At 37.1% G+C, this 23,747-nt stretch overlaps 1 protein-coding gene and 1 non-coding gene across 2 annotated transcripts in view; both read left to right on the forward strand.

Moving 5' to 3' along the window:
- Positions 1–23,424, forward strand: part of Ipo7 (importin 7) — a 44,687-nt gene extending 21,263 nt beyond the window's left edge. Inside the window, exons 5-25 of the mRNA XM_021188616.2 lie at positions 684–840; positions 3,105–3,194; positions 5,477–5,571; positions 5,684–5,768; positions 7,684–7,818; positions 8,508–8,607; positions 10,885–10,961; positions 11,087–11,203; positions 12,552–12,641; positions 13,012–13,177; positions 13,291–13,451; positions 14,743–14,871; positions 15,530–15,596; positions 15,681–15,806; positions 16,483–16,580; positions 17,615–17,710; positions 18,032–18,252; positions 18,340–18,545; positions 19,496–19,702; positions 20,848–20,964; positions 21,827–23,424. Of these exons, the coding sequence (XP_021044275.1) occupies positions 684–840; positions 3,105–3,194; positions 5,477–5,571; positions 5,684–5,768; positions 7,684–7,818; positions 8,508–8,607; positions 10,885–10,961; positions 11,087–11,203; positions 12,552–12,641; positions 13,012–13,177; positions 13,291–13,451; positions 14,743–14,871; positions 15,530–15,596; positions 15,681–15,806; positions 16,483–16,580; positions 17,615–17,710; positions 18,032–18,252; positions 18,340–18,545; positions 19,496–19,702; positions 20,848–20,964; positions 21,827–21,924 (2,638 nt within the window). The 3' untranslated portion in view covers positions 21,925–23,424. The remainder of the gene's footprint in view (positions 1–683; positions 841–3,104; positions 3,195–5,476; positions 5,572–5,683; positions 5,769–7,683; positions 7,819–8,507; positions 8,608–10,884; positions 10,962–11,086; positions 11,204–12,551; positions 12,642–13,011; positions 13,178–13,290; positions 13,452–14,742; positions 14,872–15,529; positions 15,597–15,680; positions 15,807–16,482; positions 16,581–17,614; positions 17,711–18,031; positions 18,253–18,339; positions 18,546–19,495; positions 19,703–20,847; positions 20,965–21,826) is intronic.
- LOC115062838 lies at positions 12,754–12,936 on the forward strand. The gene has a single exon (XR_003842758.1). It is a non-coding gene; the product is annotated as a small nucleolar RNA SNORA23 (small nucleolar RNA).
- Positions 23,425–23,747: the final 323 nt, after the last annotated feature.

Raw genomic sequence — 23,747 nt, forward strand, 5'->3', positions numbered from 1 at the left:
GGGAATACAGATGTGTACCTAAATTACTGGCTGAGAATCCTTTTTTTTTTTTTTTTTTTTTTTCTTCAAATTAAAAGATAGGATTGGGTCTCTGTCAGGTGTGGTGACACATGGCTTTAATCCCAGCAGTTAGGAGGCAGAGGCAGTCGGATCTGTGAATTCCAGGACAATCCAGCCATGTCTAGAAAGTGAGTTCTGGGATGGCCAGGGCTACACAAACCCTGTCTTGAAAAACCAAGCAGAAGAAGCTTTCTGTGGGGGAGTTGGGAAGTATCTCGCTGTGTAGTCTCACCTGTCCTATAATAGGACTGCTAGCATTAGAAGATGCACTGTCACATCCAGCCCAGGAACCCAACGTTTAAAGAAAATCTTTCTCCATAATAATCCCACCCCTGAATATGGAGTGCTTCACGAGTATGTTTTCCACAAACCAGCTAGGTGTCTTTGTATCATTTCAGTTTCAGTGTGTATATGCTGGAAGCGAGCACCTGCGTAACCTGTTAAAATGGCTTTGAGATGCTGGGCATGGTTTTCCACGGCAGTGTGCCCAGTTTGGTTAGAGACTATTGCTAGGCCTCTTTAAAGCAGGCAGGTTTTTGTGTGTTTGTGTGTGTATCAGTTATAGAAATATATACATTGTGTGTATACATTCTTACAGAATTAGTTTGCATTCCTACCCATAGGTACAAGAAACCAGAAGAGCGAAGTCCGTTAGTGGCAGCCATGCAGCACTTTCTGCCAGTTCTGAAGGATCGCTTTATCCAACTGCTTTCTGACCAATCTGACCAGTCTGTCCTCATTCAGAAGCAGATTTTCAAGATCTTCTATGCTCTTGTTCAGGTACTTTTGTTTTGTTTTGTTTCGTTTTGTTTTAAACACTGTTTCTCTGTAACCCTGGCCAGCCTGGAATTTACTCTGTAGGCCAGGCTCCCCCTATTTCTGCCTCCTAGGTGCTACGGTTAAAGGCATGTGCCACCACTGACCAGCTCCAGTACTTTTCTTTTTTCTTTTTTTCTTTTCGAGACAGGGTTTCTCTGTATACCCTGGCTGTCCTGGAACTCACTCTGTAGACCAGGCTGGCCTCAAATTCGAGAAATCCACCTGCCTCTGCCTCCCGAGTGCCAGGATTAAAGGCGTGCGCCATGACGCCCGGCATGCTCCAGTACTTTTCAAAGCAAGGGACAATTCTTCTCCCACCCTAATTTTTTATTCTCTGAAGTGGCTTCTCACATAGCCCACAATGACCTGCAATGCTTTAGTCCTCCAACAACTGTGTCCTGAGTGCTTGAATGAGAGACTTGTAGTTACCTGTAAGGAGCATGCATTGCATACACATGGAAAGACTTTTTCAGTTACCACATTAAAGGAAAAGCATTTGTGTTAGTGATTACATTTTACAGTCTAACTTGGATAAGGTAGCATGTGCCCCTTAATTCTGCTTACAGGTGTTGAGACAGGAGAGGTTCTTTGTTTTGTTTTGTTTTGTTTTGTTTAAGATTTATTTTATGTATGAGTACACTGTGGCTGCCTTCAGACACACCAGAGGAGGGCATCAGATCCCATTACAGATGGTTGTGAGCCACCAAGTGGTTGCTAGGAACTCAGGACCTCTGGAAGAACAGTCAGAGCTCTTAACTGCTGAGTCATCTCTCCAGCCTCAGAATCATGAGTTTGAAGCTAACCTGTGCTGCATGGTGTATTACAGTTTTGGGTGGGTTGCATAGCAAAAAAAGCTTGTCTCAGGAAAAAAACATAAAAACCTGAATATACCACCATTCAGGAGGTAAAGTGGGGAGTGCATATGAGACCAGCCCATGTTACATACTAAGGAACCAAACTGTTTCTTGGGAAAGGATTTGCCAGTAGTACAAATCCAAAGTATGCTTCCCACAGATAAGCAAGTCTAATAAATCTGATGTTAAAAATGGGCAGTTAGTCCTCTAACTGTCCAGTATGACTAATTTTTCTATTTTCAAGAAGGAGATTTTGCTGTGCATGCCAGACTAGTCTTTTTTTTTTTTTTTTTCTGGTTTTTCTAGACAGGGTTTCTCTGTGTAGCCCTGGCTGTTCTGGAAATCACTTTGTAGACCAGGCTGGCCTCGAACTCAGAAATCTGCTGCCTCTGCCTCCGAAGTGCTGGAATTAAAGGTGTGTGCCACCATGCCCGGTGCCAGGCTAGTCTTGATCTCCCTTCTTACGCCTCTGGAGTAACTGGACTGTGGATATACCTGTCTACTAAAGAGTCCATTTAACATTTAGGTGTCTCCTGGGAGTTTACTTTGCATTTCTTTGAAATCAGATATATCCTTTATTCTCTCTGAATAAACACACACGTGGTGCCTGGGGCACGGACAGGCAGACATAGACTTGGCAGTCATAATACCAAAGTATAGTACACTTTATGTGAGTACCCCCTAATCCGCAATTGCATTATCAGGTATGATGGTGGTACATACCTGTTAGCTTAGCACCTTGAGTGGCAAAGGCAGAAGTCTTCCCACTTTTTGGACCTTTCTTCCTTGTAGGAATTTTCTTCCTAAGTTTCTGGGCACCAGTACTAGCTACATCATGAAACCCTATCTCAAAATTAACAGAAATCCTAAATTACATGATTTATATTTTCAGATGCTCTGTAAAGATCCATTGCAACTTATTAAGCAATTCCTCTATAAAAAGAGACCAAGGCTGGGAAAAACAGTAATAAGAGTATTTGCCTAACAGAACCAAGACACAAGGTTTGATCCGTACCTACACTGCTAATGAATGGATGAATGAATATATCCATTAGAAAACATTGTAGACCAGAGGAAAGGGGACGTAAGCAGATTGTAGGATCTTAATCTAGGGATTTTTTTAGGTTGATTTAAAGCTCACTAGAACTCTGATAAATAACTCCTTCAAGGTGGAAATAAGATGTGATACTAGTATAAGATAAGCAAGAGAAGACTGTCCCTGGTACTTGACATTGCTCACTAAGGAAATTAGTGAGCAATGTGTTAATTGGGAATGGGGATTGAGTGTAATTACCTTTGGTAGGTATTGTAAAATAAAAGAAGGGGATTTCCCTGGGACTTTAATAATACGAATTCTTGTTTTTTCATTAGTATACACTACCCTTGGAGCTGATAAACCAACAGAATCTAACTGAATGGGTAGAAATTTTGAAGACCGTTGTGAATAGGGATGTACCTAATGTAAGTTCCTACTTTGTTCTTTTGTTTTTGTATGTGTTCAAAGAATTATTTCAGGAAAATAATTGCTTTATTTCATGCTAATTCTCTTGCTTTATTTCCATTTTAAGTCTACTATTAGATTGTAACTTAATAATCTGTCAGATGGCCATGAACAGAGGAACAATTCAATTTTCTTGTTTACCGCATTTGCGGTTGTCTAACTTCAAACTTAAGCTGTTGCTGTGATTCTTACTATCTATATTACTATATTACTTTTATTTTATATGTATGGGTATTATTTTTACACATACATGCCTTGTGCCTTGGAGAACATTATATACCATTAGTAGTCATTATGCTCTTATTCACTTAACCTCTTAATAAATGCTCGTAAACACTGTCTCTCCTGCTCTTATACATAACTCCTATGCCAGAGAACTTAGCTGTTTATGTATGCAACTTGGTGTGTAATGCATTAAGAGTTATCCAAATGTATGCTTTTTACACTTATATGGTAATTATTTACAGTTGACAAGAAATTTCTACTAATCTTACTTTCTCTAGCAGGTAGGTAATAAGGTTATTAAATACTCTGTGATTCAAGCATTATAAATATAAACATTTTTGGTTTTATTTTAAATGTCAGTGATTTTTATTAATGGGATGGATGAGATCACATTCTTTTTATTTTCATTTTGTTTTTTTCAACTGCTAGGGATCAAATTCAGTTTACTAAGGACAAATGTAAACAAATTTGTTAAAAATTAAGTGATTGAAGAAGCATACAAAACTTAATTTTTCTCCTTTGTAGAATACTAGCTTAGTATATATTTTTCTATGTATATTAGATATAACGTGAAGTATATATGTTTCATACATATTTTGAATCTTTTGTGTTGTGGTTTGTAGTCAGTAATGGGTTATCGCTCAACTGTTCAGTGGGATATTATAATGCAGAGTTCATTACTTCCTGTTTGGTTCTTTGTTATCTTTGCATCCTTGTTACCTCCTCCAGCCATACCCCAAGACATGAGATTTTGTTTTTGTAGACCAGGCCAGCTTTGAACTCTCAGAGATCCTCCTGCCTCTGCTTCCCTAGTGCTTGGATTAAAGGCGATTGTAACCATGGGGTGTCCTGGGAGGCTAGAAGAGGGAATTTACACTTTGAGGAAGCTATAAGCTGCCTGACTTAAGATTTAAGAACTCTACATGTCGCAAATGAACAAGTGCCATCAAGTACTGAGCCATCTCTCTGGCTCACAATTCATTTCTTAAACAGTAGATTTTTTTCGGTTTAAACTTTAAAGGAATCTTTAAAGACAAAAGAGAAAAAGAAAAAAAAATTTTTTTCTTTTATATAATATTTTTGTTATTTGTTGTGGTTTGTACATTTCTCACTGCCATGTAGTACCTTTTCTGCTCACATCATGCCATAGTTCATGATGTAGTCACACGCTGATGGGGATCCTCAGGTGGTATACTTAGTGTTAGAGATAGAATAACTGTGAAGGTGTTATGCATGGGTATATCCTGGTAGGTGCTTTCACTCTTACATAGATACTGAAGGATAGAAGATGATCATAGAGTGGATAGTCCAAAGTGACTTTTACCTGAATTGGCATTGTTCTCTGTGGCAAGGCTTAAGTATTTATCCATTTGTTTGTTTGTTTATATATTTATTGTTTTAAGATTTATTTATTTATTATACATACACTGGAGCTAGCATCAGGTCTTTTTTTTTTTTTTTAATTGGTGTTTTACTTTCTTTTTTTTTTTAGTTTTTTTTTCTTTTTTTGGATGTTTGTTTATGGGTTTGTTTGTTTTTTTTTTTTTTTTAAGATTTATTTATTTATTATATGTAAGTACACTGTAGTTGTCTTCAGACACTCCAGAAGAGGGCGTCAGATTTTGGATGGTTATGAGCCACCATGTGGTTGCTGGGATTCGAACTCTGGACCTTCAGAAGAGCAATCGGGTGTTCTTACCCACTGAGCCATTTCACCAGCCCGCATCAGGTCTTATTACAGATGGTTGTAAGCCACCATGTGGTTGATGGGATTTGAACTTATGACCATTGGAAGAGCATTCAGTACTCTTAGCCTCTGAGCCATCTCTCCAGCCCATGGCTTCAGTTCTGTATACTTTTTTTGTTAACTTAAAACTTAACTTTTAATGATTTTGTTCTTATTCATACTTTATTTAAATGCTTAGATTCTCTGCTTTTATGATAGCTTATCCTTACCTGGTGCAATTCTTTCTACAGTGTAGTTTCTCAATATTATTAAATAAATGTTTCTTTAAAGGAAACACTTCAAGTTGAAGAAGATGATAGACCTGAGTTACCCTGGTGGAAATGTAAGAAGTGGGCTTTACATATTTTAGCAAGACTTTTTGAAAGGTATGTTCCTGTCCATGCATAGTAACTTAAATTTATTTTTGCTGCTTTTGCTATTATGAATAGAAATATAAAGCATTATAAGGAAATAATGTCCACATTAATGTTCATATAGATATGGAAGCCCTGGGAATGTTTCTAAGGAGTATAATGAGTTTGCTGAAGTCTTTCTGAAGGCCTTTGCTGTTGGTGTCCAGCAAGTAAGTCTAACATTAAGTATAGTCCTGACACTTTAAAGTTTTTGATTTAAAAGTGTTCATGGGTGTTTTGCATGCATGCATGTACACTACTTGAGCATGTCATGGTTTATAAGAGCAAAATTACAATCATGAAATATCAATAATTTTGTGGCTGGGGGTCATAATAACATGAGTAACTGATTCAAAGGGTCACTCAGATAGGAAGATTTGAGAACCACTGCCTTACAGACTAGAAGAAAATGTTACCAACATGTGAGTGCTGGGAATCAAACCAAGGGACTCGGGGAAGTAGCTGGGGCCCTGCATGACTGTCCTCTCTCCAGTTTAATTCTTTGGCCGTTTAGTTGATGTGTGGATGGGTTTGATGTGTGTCAAGAAAGCGTTTATATGTGTTTTTGGAACTCAGTCGGTAGACAAGGTTGGCTTGAAACTCAGAACCAACACAATTTTGCTTCCCAAGGGATAGGATTAAAAGAATGCACCACATCCCTGGCTTTTGTTTATGGCACATTCCCACTATGCAGCCCAAGCTCATTGGGAATTTAACTGTGTAGTCCAGACTGACTTCACATTCAGACATCCACCTGCTTCTCTCTGGAGCACTGGGATAGAGGTTACCTGACCACAGCCCTAATTTCAATAATGTTTTTGAGAATTCTATTCTTCTTGCCTTTCTTGTTGGGCTTAAATTTGGGGTGGGTTTTAAGTGTATATATGTTTAAATATAGTAATGATTCTCATAACATTTCTGCCCTGCTTATTTTGGGGTTGTTGGTATTGTCACCATTTTGGGGTTGTTGAATTAATGGGAAATAAAAAGGAAAGTAACACTTGGGAGGCAGGGGCAGGCGATTTCTCAGTTCGAGGCCAGCCTGGTCTACAAAGTGAGCTCCAGGACAGCCAGGGCTACACAGAGAAACCCTGTCTCAGAAAAGGAAAGAAAGTGTTAGAAAGTTGAAGACATTTTGTAAGAGAAACTGATTTATCCTGTTCATGACAGTTTTCCAGAGATCCCATTAAAAAGATGCACAGCAAGCATAGGGCATTCAAGTCAAAGAATAGATAGCAGAGATAAAATAAAATTGATGGGTAACTACGACACGTAGAAAGTGTCTTGAGGTGAGGTCAGAGTTCTCATTTAGGTTACCTGCCCTGGCAGTTTACCATGACAAAACTTCAAACTTCTCTTTTCTGTTGTAGACAGTTGGGGTTTTATTTAATATTCCTTCATGTTTTGCTTGTATGTATGTTTGAGAATATCAGATCTCTTTGAACTGGAGTTATTACAGTTGTGAGCTGTCATGTGGTACTGGGAATTGAACTGAGATCCTCTGGAATAGCAGCCATGTCTAAGGCCAAGCCACATCTCCAGATTCTGCCCCCTTTTAAAGGGTTATATTTATTTGTAAATGTATGTATATGTGTATATATGATACATGTTGACTCACTCCTTATCTGTACATAAGTTTGTAATATTCAGGCCAGATAATGATGCATAGTAGAACCCCCAAGTAAATAAAATAACGAAAAGACAATATCTTGTCATTTTTTAACAATAGCTTTCTTTTATCTATATCTAGCAGAGATATAGATAAAATGATCTCCAGTTTGAAATTCAGCATTCTAAAATACTGCATAGAGCTAGAATTATTAAGGCTAGATAGTGACAAGTCTAGTAAGTCTTTTGTAAGAGGAAATCAAGCATAGTGCTGTCTGAGTAGAGCCATCTCACCATGCCATTTATTATTTTGAATGCCTTAGAAACAAATGTATTTCTTCCCCAAAGATTTTCAGTGTCTTTGTAAAGGAATATGGGTTTTTTTTGTGATGGTATCTAGGTATACGTTTTTACTCGTTTATAGTGTTAAATTTTATCTGAATTTTCTTTAGATTCAAATTTTTGTTTTTTTCAAAGGTTTTATTGAAAGTATTATATCAGTACAAGGAAAAACAATATATGGCGCCTCGAGTTTTACAGCAGACATTAAATTATATTAATCAAGGAGTTTCCCATGCGCTTACATGGAAGAACCTGAAGCCTCATATACAAGTAAGAATTTTCTCTCTGTAATGTTTGTCTTCTTGATTGGTTGGTGTGGTTTAGTTCTAATGGAAATAAAGTCATTGCCATAAAGGTTGGAAAATTATGGAGTTTTTTAGAGTTGGTTGTTTTAGGGTTGTTTGTTTTTGGTTTGGTTTTTTTTTTTTTTTTTTTTTGGACAGTGCAATGAAAAAAACGAGAAACCTTTGTAGCATTGAGAGGTATTATAAATATCCATCTAGCTACATTAGTTTAAATTTAGTCTAAAATTCAGTCTATAAGCTCATATTTAAGCTCTGACCGGTAGATAATAGTTAATAATTTAGTCATGTGGTTGGACTTGTCAGAAGACTCTCCTCAGAGTGTCCCCACATGGTTGTCTTAACTGTTAGTTTGGTAATTTACTTGATTTAACAGTTTCCACATCTTGAGCACTAGAGGTTGAACATAGGGCTGTGCTGCTTTACAACGACACTCCTGATTGTGTACAGTTTGTAGTAAATGCTTTTAGCAGAAATAACCGTTACCTGTGTACAAGTATGTCTTGGTACATAATTGTTAGAATTGGAAACACAGTTTAGGTGTTTGGCTGAAAGTGCTTTGCTATTATTAAGTTTTGTATATTTGCTACTTAAAGTCGATCGGCAGGCTACATTTGAAAGCTGAAGGCTGTTACTCTCTTAACTTTTAAATTGCAGGGCATTATCCAAGATGTTATTTTTCCATTGATGTGCTATACAGATGCTGATGAGGAGCTCTGGCAAGAAGATCCTTATGAATATATACGCATGAAGTTCGGTAAGAAATTTTACCTTGCTGTCTGGTTACGGTGGTACAGGCCTACAATATCAAAACTAAGAAGGAAAATGCAAACTTATTTAAGCTACATAAAGAAATGTAAGGATAGCTTCAGCTGAGTAAGGAGAAGGAGAGACTGGCCACCTCCATGTCATCTACTGCTATGCCTTGTACCTCTTGTCTTCAAACACAGAAAGAAGTGAATAGAATAAATGCGTAGGGTTTTTTTGTTGTTGATTTGTTTTTTGATTCTCACCTACCCAAGGGTTTCTCTAACAGGCCTGTCAATCCTGGCCCTCACTTTGTTGACCACGTTGGCCTGTAACTTAGAGAAATCTGCCTGCCTTTAATAAAAATCTGATAAAAAGACTTTTTTTGAAAAGAAAACATTTAATGTATTCCTTGTTTAAATCAAAGATTATGGAAAGACTAATTTCAACTTTAGAAATTATAAAATCTTTTTTTTTCTTGAGACAGGGTTTCTATAGCCCTGGCTGTCCTGGAACTCACTTTGTAGACCAGGCTGGCCTCGAACTCAGAAATCTGCCTGCCTTTAATAAAAATCTGATAAAAAGACTTTTTTTGAAAAGAAAACATTTAATGTATTCCTTGTTTAAATCAAAGATTATGGAAAGACTAATTTCAACTTTAGAAATTATAAAATCTTTTTTTTTCTTGAGACAGGGTTTCTATAGCCCTGGCTGTCCTGGAACTCACTTTGTAGACCAGGCTGGCCTCGAACTCAGAAATCTGCCTGCCTTTAATAAAAATCTGATAAAAAGACTTTTTTTGAAAAGAAAACATTTAATGTATTCCTTGTTTAAATCAAAGATTATGGAAAGACTAATTTCAACTTTAGAAATTATAAAATCTTTTTTTTTCTTGAGACAGGGTTTCTATAGCCCTGGCTGTCCTGGAACTCACTTTGTAGACCACCTGCCTCTGCCTCCAGAGTCCTGGGATTAAAGGTGTGCACCACCACCGGCCAGCTTATTATAAAGTCTTGTACATTATTTGAGGCCTATTCATTCATTACTGGACTTTTTTATTTATTTATTTTTTAAAGCAAACATATCATCATCTTCTTAAGGTGTGGTAGCTGGATGTTTTCTGACATAGGACATTATAATTTTGAGTCTCATGTCAGGTGGTATGGATGGGGACCTGAAAAATGCATATTGGTATTCACATGGAACGCTGCATACAATTTAAAAAGTGATATCACTAATGTTGTCTTCTGCGTGTATCTTGTCTGTTGTCACTATAATGGGAAAGGTTTTATAATAGTGTTTTATAAGAAGAACGTTAGTGAAAGTTGGTAGATGAACATTTCATTTTTTAAGGAAAGACATGGAATCTGGGTGTGGTAGGTCCTGGCTCAAATGGTAAGATCATTTGCAGTTCAGCATTAACAGCGAAACCTAGTAAGATCCCATCTCAGGGAAAAAAAAAAAAAAAAAACCCCAACAATTGGCAAAATTGTAAATTTTTTTGTTTTGTTTTAAAGAATTGGTCTCATTAAGTAGCTGAGGTTCTCCCAAGTTAACCTTGCAAATAATGGAATTTTAGATGTATGCCTGGATTAATTTTCTCATACTAGGGGAGATTTGAAGTATTTATATGCCTTATTTCCCAGTGATGGGGATCAGATGTAGGACACTGTGCATGCCACGCAATCTTTCTACTGTAGAGTACACCCTAATCCCATTAAACATGGTTGGTGTGGGTTTTGTAAAGATATGGGCTAATAAACTTGCTGCTTCAGCCTCTTGAATACTGGAATTACAGGCATGCACCATCTGATTCAAGGGCATTGATTGTTACCGAATATAAATTGCAGATTTCAGAAATGTTTTGCGCTGGGCGTGGTGGCGCATGCGTTTAATCCCAGCAGAGGATTAATGGGAGGCAGAGGCAGATGGATTTCTGAGTTCGAGGACAGCCTGGTCTACAGAGTGAGTTCCAGGACAGCCAGGACTACACAGAGAAACCCTGTCTCAAAAAAAAAAAAAAAAGAAAAAAAACAAAAACAAAACAAAACAAAACAAAAAAAAACAGAAATGTTTTGCACTGAAAATTAGTAAACCAGGCACTGTTTACTAATGTATACATCTACAATCCTTCTAACTGAGATAAACCAGGCACTGTTTACTAATGTATACATCATCTACAGTCCTTCTAACTGAGAGGTAGAGGCAGGAGGAAGAGAAGTTCAGCCCTGTTGAAAAAAAGCAAAAATTGTTTTCTCTAAATTTTCATTTTATTTTTGTTCTCTAGATGTGTTTGAAGATTTCATTTCTCCCACTACTGCTGCTCAAACACTTTTGTTTACAGCCTGTAGTAAAAGGAAAGAGGTGAGTTACCAAGTCGATACGATTCGCTTTATCATTTTAAATATCTTCAGGTTAACTGTTTTTAAATGTTGATGAGAGGGGTTTCTTGTGGGCTATACTATAACCTGTTATTTATTTCTTTTCAGGTACTGCAAAAGACTATGGGATTTTGTTACCAAATTCTTACTGAACCTAATGCTGATCCTCGGAAAAAAGATGGAGCTCTGCATATGATTGGCTCTTTAGCTGAAATACTTCTAAAGGTATTTGTGTATGAGTGAGAAATATTATATACTTATTGATATATTTATATATTATATTTACATGTTATATATGTAATACATTGTAAATGTATAACTATACATTATATGTTTATATTTAATTATATGTTAATATAATGTGTGCTAAGTGTAGCCTGTATGTGCAGTGCCTACCTGAAGAAACCAGAAGATACCAAAATACCGTATCTGGAATTACAGGCTGTTGCAAACTGCTGGTCTGGGTTATCAGATCTGATCACAGGTTATCTGGAAGTGCAATGAATGCTTTTAGCTACTGAGCCATCTTGGCAGTCCCTAAAATAGTTGCTTGTTTTTTGTTTTTTTTTTTGTTTGTTGTTGTTGTGTTAATATATGTATACTTTGCAGTTTGTCTAGAGGTATATAGCTGGCTAATGAACCAAAAGAACTTATGGAACTGAGTTAATCCTGGGCATCTGGTGGTAGTACAGAATTTATACATGGCATTGAGGCAAATACACACCTAAAGAAATGTAATTAAAAGTTCTGAGCATTCCTTTTGAGGTTTGTGTAGGGATGTATAATTTCATTTTGCATGTATCTAGAAGACTAAATTACTCCTCACAAATTAGAAAGCCGAAAAACAGCTTTAATTCCTCTACTTTTTAGTTATTTTGGTTTGATGTGGTTTTTTTCTACCTAGCTTCTAACTTGTGATACTTTTATATCTGAACTACTGAGTTTCCAGTTATAAGCTATTGTTTCCTTTTCTTTTTATTTTTGCCATCTTAAGTTAACATCAGGTTTAAATATCTTTGAACAAAGTACAAGGCTTATGCATATGAATCACCTTACTAGCCAACAAAGTATTTTTATGACTAGAGCCATTTTTCTCATGTAACATCTCTCTCTCTCTTGAGTTTTTGTTTTTCATGGTTGATCACATGGATACCGAAATTGTGTGCCATTATCAATTCTTTGGGATTGGAATTAAATTGTATTTCCTGGGAGTGTGGGCAAGTTTTAATTATTCCTGGAAATCAGCTCCACCTCCCATTTCCTGGGATCACTGTGCCCAGCTTTTTAGATGCTGATGATCAAACTCAAGTTTTAATACTTTTACTGAATTAATTTTCCCAAGTATACTATTGTTTCTGTTTGTTTTCTAATTAGAGAATTGTAAAATGTATAGTTGCTGGAACTATGAGGATCAGAGGTGTTATTTATCCTTGGTAAGCAGGCAGAAAAATCATCAGTTCCATGCCATTCTCAGATCAAAATGGATAATGAGATTTAAGGGATGAGAATCATTTTGTGTCTCTATTAGTCCCTTCTAACATTGTCAAATGTATCAACTTTTTTATATTCACAGAAAAAGATCTACAAAGATCAAATGGAATACATGTTACAAAATCATGTATTTCCTCTCTTCAGCAGTGAGCTAGGCTACATGAGAGCAAGGGTGAGTTAAAGTATTGAAATATTTTTATGTCTTGTAAGGAAAGACTGATAATTAAAACCTGGCTTGAAAATGTTAAGACTTCTTTCTGTGAGTCTTTGTCTGGCTGCTATAGTGAGTCCTGTGTGCATAGTTTTCATCTATGTCTGGTAGCAGTATCTGTTTGTGTTTTGCATTCAGATCTTGCTATCCACACAAAAGAATGCAGCCAAAGAATAACTTGGGATCATAGTACTGGTCTAGTGTTGTGTTTTTGAACACATCTCCCACTGACCAGCCTCCAAATTCCCAGACACAAAAAATTTTTAGTTGTGGAAGTCTATTGTAATGTCTTTTTATATATATATATTTTTTTTTCCTCCCTTTTTTTAAGGCTTGCTGGGTTCTTCACTATTTTTGTGAAGTGAAGTTCAAAAGTGATCAAAATCTCCAAACAGCTTTAGAGCTGACAAGAAGATGTCTGATTGATGATCGAGAAATGCCTGTGAAAGTGGAAGCTGCCATTGCACTGCAGGTGTTGATCAGTAATCAAGAAAAAGGTATGTCACAGACACCTTTACACACAACTAGCTCAAAGACTGACTGGGTTTTGCTGTTTTTATACCCAACCTAATAGTTCCCTGTTTGATAATGCTCCCCCTTTGTATTACAGCTAAAGAGTACATTACTCCATTCATCAGACCTGTCATGCAGGCTCTTCTTCATATTATAAGAGAAACAGAAAATGATGATCTTACAAATGTAATTCAGAAAATGATCTGTGAATATAGTGAAGAAGTTACTCCTATTGCTGTAGAAATGACACAACATCTGGTATGTTGTTTGAACTTGTTATTATTGGATAGATGTTGTTTTCCGTTTGATCCCTATAGTATGACACAAGTGACTTGCCTTCCCTCAAAGCAAATATTCCTTGGAACTTACTGTGTACCATGTAGTATAAACCACTTAAATATTACTTGTTTATTTCTCACGTGGTTCTATGTTTTATCCAGTGACATTATGAAGTAGAAGAAGTGTAAATAATTTGTCTGAGCTGGATGTCTTATGCTGTCACAGGACAGGTTTTTTAGGTTCAGTTTCCTGAATATTAAAAATAGTTCTATCAACAGGTTAATGTGTGTTCACCCAGAGAACATGGGTTTCACTCCCATGGAGGCTGAGAATTGTGTGCAGCCCCACTTCTAGATCATCCGATGGCCCTCTTCTGGTTTATGTCAGCAGGCACCAGGCATAAAAGTGATCCACAGATTCTTTTTTTTTTTTTTAAGATTTATTTATTATATGTAAATACACTGTAGAGGGCGTCAGATCTTGTTATGGATGGTTATGAGCCACCATTTGGTTGCTGGGATTTGAACTCTGGACCTTCGGAAGAGCGGTTGGGTGCTCTTACCCACTGAGCCATTATACCAGCCCGATCCACAGATTCTTTTTTTTTTTTTTTTTTAAAGATTTATTCATTATTAAATCTAAATGCACTGTAGGTGTCTTAAGATGCACCAGAAGAGGGCATCAGATCTCATTAAGGATGGTTGTGAGCGACCATGTGGTTTCTGGGATTTGAACTCAGGACCTTCAGAAGAGCAGTCAGTGCTCTTAACTGCTGAGCCATCTCTCCAGCCCTGATCCACAGATTCTTGAAAACAAAATACTCATTAAGTGAAATTTATAAAAATTAAAATTAGGACCTTGATATTTGGGCATAATCAGATAAAGAATTTTGGCATGTCGCTGTTGGTAGCAATGAATGTTTTGGACGGATCATTTGGTGCTTTTAATACTGATTATATTAAAGATAACATGATAGGCACATCTTATACCTTGCCTCATACCCTCATAGTCTTAGTATGTAATCCCCCGTATATAGTATAGATCAAGAAAGAGACATCAAATGCCAGAGCAATGCCGATTGGCTCTAGCCCCTCTAGTTAAACCATGGAGAGATGTGGTTGTACTCTCTGCTGGACATCATGTCAATGAAAATCCTTAGCAGTATGTTTGAGTCAGAGTATTTCCTACTCTGTGTGCGTGTGCATATGGGCAAGTGTCTCTCCAAACCCCAGAACAAAACAGTGAATACATTGCATTCTCCTGATTGTAGGCAATGACATTTAACCAAGTAATCCAGACTGGGCCAGATGAGGAAGGAAGTGATGACAAAGCAGTTACTGCTATGGGAATTCTAAACACGATCGATACACTTCTGAGTGTGGTTGAAGATCACAAAGAGGTAAAAACTAAACACGAGTATAAAAGTTTAAAAAACTCAGGAAGTTTATAAAGCTATTGATTTGTCTTTGATTTATGTGTCTGTGTATGGCCCCTGCTAGTTTTATATACTCACAACCTGGCCTCATGACAATGCCTGGCTAGAATTAATTTTAACCCTGCTTCCACTGTAATAAATTTGCTGTCAATAATTCGACTCAGTATATGTGTTTCTAGATGTCTAAAAACTGTTGTGTAAACTTCATTAAGTCGTTTGGACTGTGCTTATGTGTGTTGCCCATACTCAAAAGACATAGTATGCTATCTTTTTTTTTTTTTTTTGAGACAGGGTTTCTCTGTGTAGGACCAGGCTGGCCTTGAACTCAGAAATCCACCTGCCTCTGCCTCCGGAGTGCTGGGATTAAAGGCGTGCGCCACCACGCACAGCTCATAGTATGCTATCTTAAGAGTATTTGTCAAACTATTTTCCTACTATGTTATTTTTGTAAAGAAGTGGTTTCTTGTCTTTTCATCATGATGCCACTAATGTCAAGATTATATTTGTTCAGAATTTTATGCGTGATGTTTCAGAACAGATTCAATGGGGGACTTTTTTTTTGTTTATTTAACAAAAATGTGACATTGGTTAGGACTCCTTCCAAGCTCATCTTCTCTTTTAGATAACCCAGCAGCTTGAGGGAATCTGCTTACAAGTCATTGGGACCGTTTTACAACAGCATGTCTTAGGTATTTATTACGCCTCTGATTTTACTGTTTTATATTACTTAGGATGAGTAAGCACCTTATCACAACATGGCTTTTCTCTTCTAGAATTCTATGAGGAGATCTTTTCTTTGGCACATAGTCTGACATGTCAACAAGTGTCTCCTCAGATGTGGCAGTTGCTGCCCCTTGTGTTTGAGGTATTTCAGCAAGATGGCTTTGATTACTTTACAGGTAAAGTCAAATCAGTGTGATAGTGTTAACTTTTCCTCTGCCCCCATTGTCACTACTCATGTCTTATAATTTGAACACAGTGTGCACTCTTCTGCTTTAACTGGTACATTGTTTAGATAATGGTTAACAATTAATGGCCAAGGATGAAATGTATATTAATTGCTGTTGTGTTCAGATTTTTTTATACTGTTATCTTTTTAAATACAAATATATGTTCCAGGGTTGTTTATATAAATAAGTATGCATTTATATATTGTTTTTATTCAGTATAAAGGGTAGCGATATTATATTGTTACATTTGCCATATGAGGAAAAAGGGATGAAGATATTTTCTTTCTGGTGTGATGTTGCCTACATATATATATATCAGGAGTTCAAAGTCATCTTTGGTACCTAAATCAGTTTAAGATTAGTTTAAGATTGGCTATAAGAGACTCTGTAATAGACAGGCGTGGCGGTGCACACCTTTCATCCCAGCACTCGGGAGGATTTCATGTCTAGCCTGGTTTACAAAGTGATTTCCAGGACAGCCAGGATTATACAGAGAAACCCTGTCTCAAAACCAAAAAAAAAAAAAAACCACAAACAAACAGAAAAAGAGACTTTGTGTTAACAGTTGAAGGGATACACAAAAGGATACACACAAATGATTCTTTTCTTTTTTCTTTTACTGTAGACATGATGCCTCTTCTACATAACTATGTAACAGTTGATACAGACACCCTTCTATCTGATACCAAGTATCTTGAGATGATATACAGTATGTGTAAAAAGGTAGGCCTATTTTATAATACCAGAAGGTTGTTATGAAATAAGACACTGAATTGTGCTGAACATACCTGGATAAGACAAGGGCTCATGGTTGTGGGTTGAAGCAGGATTAAGAGTCAAGTTAGGCCGGGCAGTGGTGGCACACAGCTTTAATCCCAGTACTTGGGAGGCAGAGGCAGGGGGAATTCTGAGTTCATGCCTGCCTGGTCTACAAAGTGAGTTCCAGGACAGCCAGGGCTACACAAAGAAACCCTGTCTTGAAATAACCATATAAATAAAAATATAAATAAAAGTCAAGGTCATCATGTGGTGTATAGCAAGTTGGATATCATTAGGAAACATTGATAGACCACTTGCCCAGCTAAATAGATTTTGAATATATAGACTATAACTTGAGGGGGGGGGTTGTTTGTTTGTTTTAAGATGAGATCTTAGAGAGTTTTGAAAAAGGAAATGAAAGTGTTTGGCTGAGTATGGTGGCACACACCTTTAATTCCAGCCCCATAATTTAAAGCCAGCAAAATCCAGGCTAGCCTGATTTAAATGGGGGAACCCTATCTTCAGGCAAACAAAATACCCTCAAAAAATAGACCTAAAACTACTCTGCCCCACTTGGTTTTTTGTTTTATATTTTGTGGTTGTATGCTTGGTATGAGACAGATCCTCTTGCCTCAACCCAGGAATTTTATTAAAAGCATGTGCTATCACACTTGGTATAGTGAGTCTTTTGTTTGTTCTTTATTAGGAGAGCCTGTTTTCCTTTATAAATGTTATGTGCTCTAGCTTATACCTTTGTGATAGAACTTAATATTTGTTAGCATGCTAGAGTCCTGAATAAGAATTCATACTGTGCATTTATTACAAACTAGGTTGCTAGAAAGGAATATTGTAACACAAATGACATCTAACCTCATTATAATTATCATAATTTATGTAATCGTTTAAATTTGAAATGTAATTGCATAGTTACACATAAGAATGGGGATAATTTTTCTGATTTAAACTTTCTTTCCCAATTTATATTCTGTATTGGTCAGGTTCTTACTGGAGTTGCAGGAGAAGATGCGGAATGCCATGCTGCAAAGTTGTTAGAGGTCATTATTCTGCAGTGCAAAGGCCGGGGCATTGATCAGGTCAGTGAGGCTATTTTTCTGTTCCAGCATTTTTCTCTTGGTTGTATTTTTATATTTTTGTTGGGAACATGTATATTCTGTGTTATAACCAAATGAACAGCTTTGTTAAATGTTTGTTACATAAAATAACAAGAGTTTTCCTAAGTTAATTCAGTAACTGAATTACCAGTCGCACTATGTAGGACCACTCTGTGAAACTTGGATTGAATTACAAATACTAGTCATCTCAGGAGCCCGAAGATTCAGTGGAAGTAAGATAGTAGATTAAGCTAATTACAATGTAATTGCGATCTTGTTAGATCTTGTACTCTCTCGCTACAGTGTATACCGTTATTCGTGGAAGCAGCTTTGGAAAGACTGACCAGAGAGGTTAAAACCAGTGAACTCAGAACGATGTGCCTGCAGGTTGCAATCGCAGCACTGTACTACAACCCACATCTACTGCTTAATACCTTAGAAAGTCTTCGCTTCCCAAATAATGTTGAACCTGTTACAAATCATTTTATCACACAATGGCTTAATGACGTTGACTGCTTTCTGGGGTAAGTAACAATAAATTTTAACTTCATGAGGTGCTCTAAGTAATAAAATACGTAAAAGTAAATTACCATTTTTATTTACTGTTTTAGGCTTCATGACAGGAAGATGTGTGTTCTTGGCCTATGTGCCCTTATTGATATGGAACAAATACCACAGGTTTTAAATCAGGTTTCAGGACAGATTTTGCCAGCATTTATCCTTTTATTTAATGGATTGAAAAGAGCATATGCCTGCCATGCAGAACATGAGAATGACAGTGACGAGGATGACGATGCCGAAGACGATGATGAAACTGGTAAGTGAATTATGCTATACGGAAACCCCCCAGGACCCTCCTAGCCAAAGGCTTCCTGATTCATTCATGGGAAACCAGGGATAGTGGCCCAGTGCCTGATAGTCTTAAGAAGACACTTCTTGTTAATGGTTGTTGTTGTTGTTGTTGTTAAACTTGAAAGTTATATGTCCTTCTCATAGGATATATTATTTAGCTATATTGTAGTAAATTGATTGGAAGCACTGAGTTTATTTAGGTGAAAGAGTTTCAGAAAGCTGGGCAGTGGTGGTGCTCACCTTTAATCCCAGCACCTGAGAGGCAGAGGCACGGGCATTTCTGAGTTTGATGCCAGCCTGGTCTACAGAGTGAATTCCAGGACAACCAAAGCTACACATAAACCCTGTCTTGAAAGAAAAAAAGGAAAAGAAAGAAAGACAAGTTGGGGTTATATCTCCAGTTGGTAGAGTGCTCTCCTAGCATGCATAGAGCCTGGATTTCATCCCAGCATCCCAAAACTCCACTCTGTAGGTAGAGGCAGGAAGATCAATTCGCCTCTATTCTGGCCTGCACAGGCAGTGCACATTTATGGTGCACTTAAACATACCAAACTACAATGAAGGGAATTAGATATTGAAATGTATACTAGCAATATAAATTGATTCAATTTGATGCCAGTAAATGTTCTCACCAAATAAGTAACTCACAACTTGTTCTCTTTTCTCCCTGGGTTTTCTAAGGTGGGTTCTCTATAAAGCCCTGTCCTGAAATGAGCTATGTAGACCAACAATGTTTTACTATTTTATTGCCAGTTGAATTTAGTTAGGGTTCATGGACACCTATGGGTGGTGTTTTATTCTTGGAACTGTTCTTTTTTTTTCCCCCAATATTTATTATTTACTAAGAGTGTTAAATTAATTGTCACTTTGCTGAGTAGCAAAACATTTCACTGTCATAAACAACTTAATTGGCAGAAGAACTCGGGAGTGATGAAGATGATATTGATGAAGATGGACAGGAATATTTGGAGATCCTAGCTAAACAAGCTGGTGAGGATGGAGATGATGAGGATTGGGAAGAAGATGATGCTGAGGAGACTGCTTTGGAAGGCTACTCCACAATCATCGATGATGAAGACAACCCTGTTGATGAGTATCAAATCTTTAAAGCTATATTTCAAAGTAAGTCAATTTCATATAGAGAGAGAGCCATTTAACTGAATGAATTTATTATTGTTTCTGTTTCTTAGATAGGATGTGAAGCAAAGTGTTTGTTTGCTTTGATATATAGGCAGTTCTTTCTACCACAGCTTCCTGTGTCTTCTCTGTGTAGCCCTGGCTGGCCTAGAACTCACTCTGTACACCAGGCTGGCCTTGAACTCAGATTTGCCTGCCTTGTTTCTTCCCCAGGGTTGGGATGAAATGCAGTTTAGATTATTTTAATTGAAAATTTAATTTTAAAAAATTCTGTTAGGAGCCGGGCGTGGTGACGCACGCCTTTAATCCCAGCACTCAGGAGGCAGAGGCAGGAGATTTCTGAGTTCGAGGCCAGCCTGGTCTACAAAGTGAGTTCCAGGACAGGCCAGGGCTACACAGAGAAACCCTGTCTTGAAAACCAAAAAAAAAAAACTGTTACTATGCAATTGTGTGTACAATGGGGTCAGAGGACTCAGTCCTTCCCTAACATATATTCCCCTGCAAGTAAGTGCAACAGCCACTAACTTAGTCCTCTATTATCATGCATCAAGGATTCTTTTCTCTCCCAATCTCCCTCCCTTTTTTGAGATGGGATCTTCTATATTTCAGCCTTGTCCTAATTTGCTATCTTGCTGAGGAGGACCCTCAACTTCTGTGGTTTTTGCCTCTTGGTCCCAAATTCTGGAATTACAGAATCACAGAACACGTGGCTTATATAGCATAGGAGATCAATTCCTCAGAGCTTCATACTAGACAACCAGCCCTTAAAAATTGATATATGCACATTCTTCATCTACATATAAGTTTTTACGTGCAATTTCTCCTCTTCCACCCTATTTTTAATTTTGTTCTCTATTATTTATTTGTAGATGTGTCTCTTGTGGGTACCCACGTGTACCTATGGAGATTAGAGGATATACATACACAGGCCAATTTCTTAGAACTAAGAATTCTCTGAACCATATGATATCTTCATTTCTATAGTCTAATATGCTGTATATATATAAATTGATGAGCCAGGCTAATGGGGAAGTATACCTTTAATCCTAGTAGGGTGGAAAGAGGCAGTTGGTTCTCTTTATTTCATTATTTATCTAATGTTCTTTCTCTCCTCCTGCTCCCCCATACAGCTATTCAAAATCGTAATCCTGTATGGTATCAGGCTTTGACTCACGGTCTTAATGAAGAGCAAAGAAAACAGTTACAGGACATAGCAACCCTAGCTGATCAAAGAAGAGCAGCCCATGGTATGTTAGTGAGCCATACTCTCATGTGCAATTAATGACTTTAGAGCTTTAAAATTATTTGAATGAACATTACCTAAATGTATGTGGGCTTGAGGTCTAAGCGCTGAATTGTTGTATGAAGTTTTTGAACTTAATCACTTTTCTTACAAATATTAAATCATAGACATTTCATCTTTAAACATTTCAGCATGCATTTAAAAATATATCCTTGCCCGGTGGTGGTGGCGCACGCCTTTAATCCCAGCACTCGGGAGACAAAGGCAGGCAGATTTCTGAGTTCCAGGACAGCCAGGGCTACACAGACAAACCCTCTCTCAAAAAACCAAAAAAAAAAAAAAAAAAAATCCTTATATAATGTGCAGCCTGACCATTTTCTGGAACTTATCCAACCTGCCATTTGGAACAAGGATCAAGCATAGCATTCTAATGTAGTTTAGATTTAGATGCAATTTTTCTTTTTTGTGATGGGTTAGTTTTATATAATTTGTTTATTTTAAGTGAGTACACTGTTGCTGTCTTCAGACACACCGTAAGAGGGTATTGATCCCATTACAAATGGTTGTGAGCCACCATGTAGTTGCTGTGAATTGAACTCAGGATCTATGGAATAGCAGTCAGTGCTCTTAACCACTGAGCCATCTCTCCAGCCCTTGATTTATTTGCATTATGAAAAGTAAAGTCTTTTTAGTCTTTAAACATTAAATCAAAATTGGCTAAGAACTCTGTATATACATCTTAAGGTAGTATATGTGTCTACTGTGTTAAACTTCTTGTAAATGTATTGGCAGTTTTTTTCCACAAAACTTGATGATCAAGTGACCATTGTTTCCCCTTCCCACCCCCACCTCCTTTTTTTTCCTAGAGTCCAAAATGATTGAAAAGCATGGAGGATACAAATTCAGTGCACCAGTTGTGCCAAGTTCTTTCAATTTTGGAGGCCCGGCACCAGGGATGAATTGAGTTTCCACTTTCTTTCCTGCTGTGTGAGTGTAGTGAAGAGCTTGTGTTCCTCCTAGTAGTGGTTCCAGATCCGGTTCATGTTAACTACTAACTGATCAATAGAAGGACAGAGACCCCAGGAGGTGGGAGCTGATCATGTAACCTGGCACTGGACGAGAAACTAGAGGGATTTGGGGAGGGGTTAACTTGGGGGGCTATTTTCTTTATTTTTTGAAGAAAGTAAGATCCTGACTCTGAAGCTTCAAGAGACACTGTGGAAACCTGAAATGAGGGGATGTCATGAAGGCAGCTTTTCTTTTTCTGAGGAAAAAAATAGGCATGGGCTACAGGACTATTTAAAATGTCTCATTTACAGTATAAAGTTCAAAGGTAGATGTAATTTTTACACCTCCAAGTATTTGTCCTGTTTCTGTCTGTTCCTTACCATTGGGTATCCTTTCTATGTAAATATGATAAGGTAATCAGATAGCCTTATTCGGTCTTTATCATTTTCATTCACCAGATTGTTCCTATGTAGATTGGACATTTATTGTAGCACTACATAACTGATTTTAAAATCTGTAAATGAATTAGCACTTTCATATTGAAACAAGCCTGCTAGCCTATGTATAAAAGCAAAACTGTTTGCTGTTTATAAAAAGGGATGTAATGGGGTGGGGGTCAGGGGTAATTTCAGGTTTAATTATTAATTTAAAAATGAACTAGCAATTTTGTATCTGGTGACTTTGTGGTGCACTCACCTCTGGTAGTGACTTGAATTCGGTATGTAAAAAGGGGTTAGTGATGTTTCATTGCTGCTAAAAATGGCAACTCCCTCTGTGTCCTTTTTTTGTTCCTAAAGCTCTCAGTGTACAAGTGGACATTTGGATAAAAGACCTTATGTAACAAACAGAGGTGATATCTGAAGCATGTAAATTGGGTATAAATTTCTACTCTTAAAGAGTTGATCTAGAGTATGGCTAAACATCTATATATGCAATCTATTAAAAGAACTTAATTCGGCAATTATGTCTTGATCTGATTGCAGTTTATTCCTAATTAATCCCTATCCCCATTAACCTGTTTTTATCTTGTACCAGATAGAGTGCAAAATGTATTTATAAATACATTAATACCTGCCCATTCCCCTTTCCTCATTTCTCCTCCCCTGTCTTGATTATGGAATCTTACCCTAACTCTGAAGACTGAAGGCACATGGTTCCCTCTAAAAACCACTATTGATACCACTGCAGAAATAAGCCAGCAACAACAGGGTAGCGGGGTGGGCTTCTCCCCTCTCTTCCTAAATGCATGTTCAAAGATAAGACTTTATTGATCTTAAACATCTGTCAGATGAGTCATACATTGGGTTATTTTTTATATACATGTATACACAATATTTCAAATTGAAAGCAACATCTCAGTGGATTCAAAACTACTACATACTATTGTCTAAAACAAAATTTATAATTGTACAAATGAAATGCACATATTGATATTTAAAATGCATAATTAAGAAAACCCTCTGTGTTGTGTTTTTCTTGTGTACTAATACTTAAGCCACTGATGATGGCACTGTTTGGCTTTCTATTTTGACTCTGGAGGAATCAAAGTATTTCTGAATACTAAAATGTTGGCTAAAGAAAAGCAATCTCTAAATGTGTGGGTGCAAACTGTTAACCAAGTGTGCTTCTACTCCTGTCTTATAGTTAGACACCAAGTGTATACCCTAGGTTGCTTAAGGAAATGTCACTATTCTATAAAATCAATACAATAAAAATGGAGTAGGTATTTATATTAACATTGTGTGCAGTTGGGGAGAATGTTATTAACATTATCGTCTT

Source organism: Mus pahari, chromosome 1 (assembly GCF_900095145.1).
Source record: "Mus pahari chromosome 1, PAHARI_EIJ_v1.1, whole genome shotgun sequence".
Taxonomy (NCBI): domain Eukaryota; kingdom Metazoa; phylum Chordata; class Mammalia; order Rodentia; family Muridae; genus Mus; species Mus pahari.